Source organism: Astatotilapia calliptera, chromosome 20 (genome assembly GCF_900246225.1).
Source record: "Astatotilapia calliptera chromosome 20, fAstCal1.2, whole genome shotgun sequence".
Taxonomy (NCBI): Eukaryota; Metazoa; Chordata; class Actinopteri; order Cichliformes; family Cichlidae; genus Astatotilapia; species Astatotilapia calliptera.
Window position 1 is genome coordinate 27,408,620 of NC_039321.1, and position 4,518 is coordinate 27,413,137.

Genomic DNA, 4,518 nt, shown 5'->3' on the forward strand with positions numbered 1-4,518 from the left:
AAGGAGAGGCCTTTTGTGAGTCCCTGGCTCAGTAGGTAAATATTTTGGGGATAAAACTGACATTCATGGGTGCTCACACTTCAACATAACACATCACAATTCCTAAATGTGCCTTACTGCCACATTCTCCACATTGTATCCCTCTGAGTCGGCCCTGCTGGCTGAGGGTCAGATTGCCGTCTCACTCTGGAATATTCACCGGCCCTCGAGCACCGAGCCAGCTGCATTAGTTTCTAATATTAACACTTCAGTCATTGAGGAGGAGGGGGCGGGAGCATTCTGGAAACCTGGTTGTAACTATATAAGCAAGGAGCCCCAGCCAGTCTAGGTATGAACTCCAGAAGAAACAGAGGCAAAAGCTGACACGAAGGAAACATCCCCAGGATATCCTTCTGAACTTCTGAGCACCAGAGAGCGCACCACTGAAAGTAAGTAGCAACACTGATTGGATAAAGTTTCGACTGTAGAGACAGTGAGGACTTCTTTGTGTGGGTGTCTTACTCTAATTCACTCATTTCCTAAAAAAACCCAGAACTTTAACAGTTATGTGCAACAGTGTAACAGTTATACTTGATATTAAGTCTTTACTTATGAAGGATAGTCTCTAAGTCCTAGTCTGAATGTTTATTTATTTAAATATTAAAATAAGGCTACATATGAATAACCAGATACCGATCTATAGTTCGCTTATTTTTTTTAAGTGAAGCATTTAGATTCACTGGTCTTGTGAATTCTAGCCCTCACCACTGTAAAACTACTACCTAGCAATTAGCTTTAACGACTACACAGACAGTGTGCTCTTAATTCTAAGTGCAGCTCCCTGATTTGGGTGTGACAAGTGCTCAAACTTTATGTTAGTATCATTGGAATAAACATATTATTAATACTGAAAACTATCAAAAACAAGACTTTATCCATTTAAATGCAATGTCTTCTAAATCTGTCTAGGTACTAGGAACCGGCGAAATGTCTGCACCAAAGGGAGTATCCATTGGCATTGATCTGGGCACCACCTATTCTTGTGTTGGGGTTTTCCAGCATGGCAAAGTTGAGATCATTGCCAACGATCAGGGCAATAGAACCACTCCAAGCTATGTGGCTTTTACCGACACAGAAAGGCTTATTGGAGATGCTGCCAAGAACCAAGTTGCAATGAACCCCAATAACACAATCTTTGATGCCAAACGGCTGATTGGAAGAAAGTTTAATGACCCAGTCGTACAGTCCGACATGAAGCTCTGGCCTTTCAAGGTGATTGACGATAATGGAAAGCCCAAAGTCCAGGTGGAATACAAAGGGGAGACCAAGGCATTCTATCCTGAGGAAATTTCCTCCATGGTCCTGGTTAAAATGAAGGAGATAGCTGAGGCCTACCTGGGACAAAGGGTGTCAAACGCAGTCATCACAGTGCCAGCTTATTTCAACGACTCCCAGAGACAAGCTACCAAGGATGCTGGGGTGATCTCTGGACTAAATGTTCTGAGGATCATTAATGAGCCCACAGCAGCAGCCATTGCATATGGCCTGGATAAAGGCAAAACAGGAGAACGCAATGTGCTGATCTTTGATCTTGGCGGAGGCACCTTTGATGTGTCTGTTCTGACCATTGAAGCTGGCATCTTTGAGGTCAAAGCCACTTCAGGAGACACACACCTTGGTGGGGAGGACTTTGACAACCAAATGGTTAAGCACTTTGTAGAGGAATTTAAAAGAAAACATAAGAAGGACATTAGCCAGAATAAGAGAGCAGTGAGGAGATTGCGTACAGCTTGTGAGAGGGCAAAGAGGACCTTATCCTCCAGCACTCAGGCAAGCATTGAGATCGACTCTCTCTTTGAGGGAATTGATTTTTACACCTCCATCACAAGGGCACGTTTTGAGGAGCTCAACTCAGATCTTTTCAGGGGAACACTTGGCCCAGTTGAGAAAGCCCTGCAGGATGCCAAGCTGGATAAATCCAGGATTCATGAAATTGTCCTGGTTGGTGGCTCCACAAGAATTCCCAAAATCCAGAAGCTCTTACAGGACTTCTTTAATGGCAAAGACCTGAACAAGAGCATTAACCCAGATGAAGCTGTAGCCTACGGTGCAGCAGTCCAAGCAGCCATCCTCATGGGCGACACCTCAGAGAATGTCCAAGATCTGCTGCTGCTGGATGTCGCTCCCCTGTCTCTGGGCATTGAAACCGCAGGCGGTGTTATGACACCTCTGATAAAGCGAAACACCACAATCCCCACAAAGCAGACTCAGATCTTCTCCACATACTCAGATAACCAGCCAGGTGTATTGATTCAGGTATTTGAAGGCGAGAGAGCCATGACCAAATGCAACAACCTTCTGGGCAAATTTGACCTCACAGGTATCCCTCCAGCTCCCCGAGGTGTTCCACAGATAGAGGTAACATTTGACATTGATGCCAACGGCATTCTAAATGTATCCGCCGTGGACAAAAGCACCGGCAAAGAAAACAAAATCACCATCACCAATGACAAGGGCCGCCTCAGCAAAGAAGAGATCGAGCGGATGGTGCAGGATGCTGAGAAGTACAAGGATGATGATGACATTCAGAGAGACAAGGTTGCAGCAAAGAACACGCTGGAGTCCTATGCCTACCAGATGAAGAGCAGTGTTGAGGATGAGAGTCTGAAAGGTAAAATTAGCGAAGAGGATAAAAAGATGGTCATTGACAAGTGCAACCAGACGATTTCCTGGCTGGAGAACAACCAGCTTGCAGAGAAAGATGAGTATGAGCACCAGCAGAATGAACTCGAGAAGGTGTGCAGACCAGTTGTGACAAAGTTGTACCAGGGAGCAACACCATCAGGAAGCTGCGGCGGCCAGGCAGGAGGAACCTCCCAGGGCCCTACTATTGAAGAAGTGGACTAAAGCTATTCACCTCAGCATATCACACTCATGGGAAAATTTATGACTGCGGTTTAGTAAAAATAAATGATTTCAATGTTATTTCCTTTTCTACAATAAATTCTATAAAAGCACATCTCTCTTCATTATTGTTTGTGATAAATATTTTTTTGAACATGGAATAAAAGAATAATAAAAAAGAAACAAGCGCTAACCTTTTTAACTGATGCACATGATCAAAAGTGTTTATAATTTTGAGAATGGCCGCTCTTTAAAACCATGTACCAATGAGAGTACCAAGAGTTTATGATAGAAAATTCAGACTTTGATGAATTTGGACATGGAATTCATAAAGGTACTCAATAAGTATTTTTGTTAAAGATGGTTGACAAACCTTATTCAGACATTGTTTCACATTTCTTTTTCCCTATTCAAGCTGTACTTAAAAAGTAATATACAGGATAGTCATTCTAGGACAGACTTGTGAGGAGCTTTATAGACAAAAGGCAAGTTCTCATCTTTAAAGGTAAAGCATAAAAAATGTATATGAAAACATGTTAGATGCCAAACAAGAGTTTGAACACATGCACACTGTAGGTGTGCTATGAGTGTGTATGACAGACAGTTTTACTGCTGCACCTCTGTTAAAACAAACCAACCCAAACCTACTTTTATTTTGTTTTATACCAAACATGCTTTTCTTGCCTGCATTACCCAAAATGCAACAAGCACAGCCGGTTTATCACACTTTGGTAGCTGCAGACTGCAGAGATATAGCAAGTTTACATCTTTCTAGCACCTCCAGATTTGCTCATATTTTCAGTTTTAATATTCCCCCCCAGACTTTTACAAATTTCTGCAGCTCTCTCTGAAGAGATTTATACAAATATTTCCCTCATAGAGCTGTGCTAACTGCCTTTAGCTGTAAACAGTAAACAGACTTTATTGTATACTGCAAGTGTTGTCAGCTCTGTGTAATATTAGTACTTTTATGTCAAAGGGTCTGCACACAAATCACACTCACTGAAAACTAAGCAACTCATTTAAACATGTTGTTCACTGAATGATCCTCTAGGTGGCGAAATCAGGACGTTAGTTTACTAAAACCACTGGCCATAAGCGCTACCTGTTGGAGCACTCTGTACACTGTAACAATAACAACCGAAAAATAAAAAGAATCTGAATCATCACCACCTTGAGGCTACTCCTGATAAAAATCCCACCTAAACCTTCTGGATATTGGTGGGTATGTGATCAATCTTATTAACTCAATTTAAGTTGGTTATCTTGTGTGACTATAATATAAACTCCTACCAGCATGCATGCAGTAATGCCATGAAATAAAGGTATTCTGCGTTACAGTACACAGTAGTTTATTTATTCTCCCCCACGGCTGTTTGCGTTTTATACCCTTGGCACGCTTCCTTAATGTGACGCTACACAATTACAGGTGCTGGTGACAAATCAGAGGTCAGTAGTCCCCATGGTGACTCAGAGCTGAATATGTACAATAAAGGCTGCAAAGCGTAAACGGGCTTAATTAAACCGAGTTTCATTCTCACGCACACGCACAAACACAAAGATGCACACCTCACCACCAGTCCATCCTCTCGGTCTAATTAGAGGGAGTGGTTCAATAGTGCGCCAGGCTTCGGC

General features: G+C 42.5%; 1 protein-coding gene across 1 annotated transcript; it reads left to right on the top strand.

The window, feature by feature from the left end:
- The first annotated feature begins 65 nt into the window (after positions 1-65).
- hspa1b (heat shock protein family A (Hsp70) member 1B) lies at positions 66-2,992 on the top strand. Its single transcript, XM_026153250.1, has 2 exons — positions 66-428; positions 949-2,992. The coding sequence occupies exon 2, from the start codon at positions 967-969 to the stop codon at positions 2,884-2,886; it is 1,920 nt and encodes a 639-aa protein (XP_026009035.1). The 5' UTR covers positions 66-428; positions 949-966; the 3' UTR covers positions 2,887-2,992.
- The last annotated feature ends 1,526 nt before the right edge of the window (positions 2,993-4,518 follow it).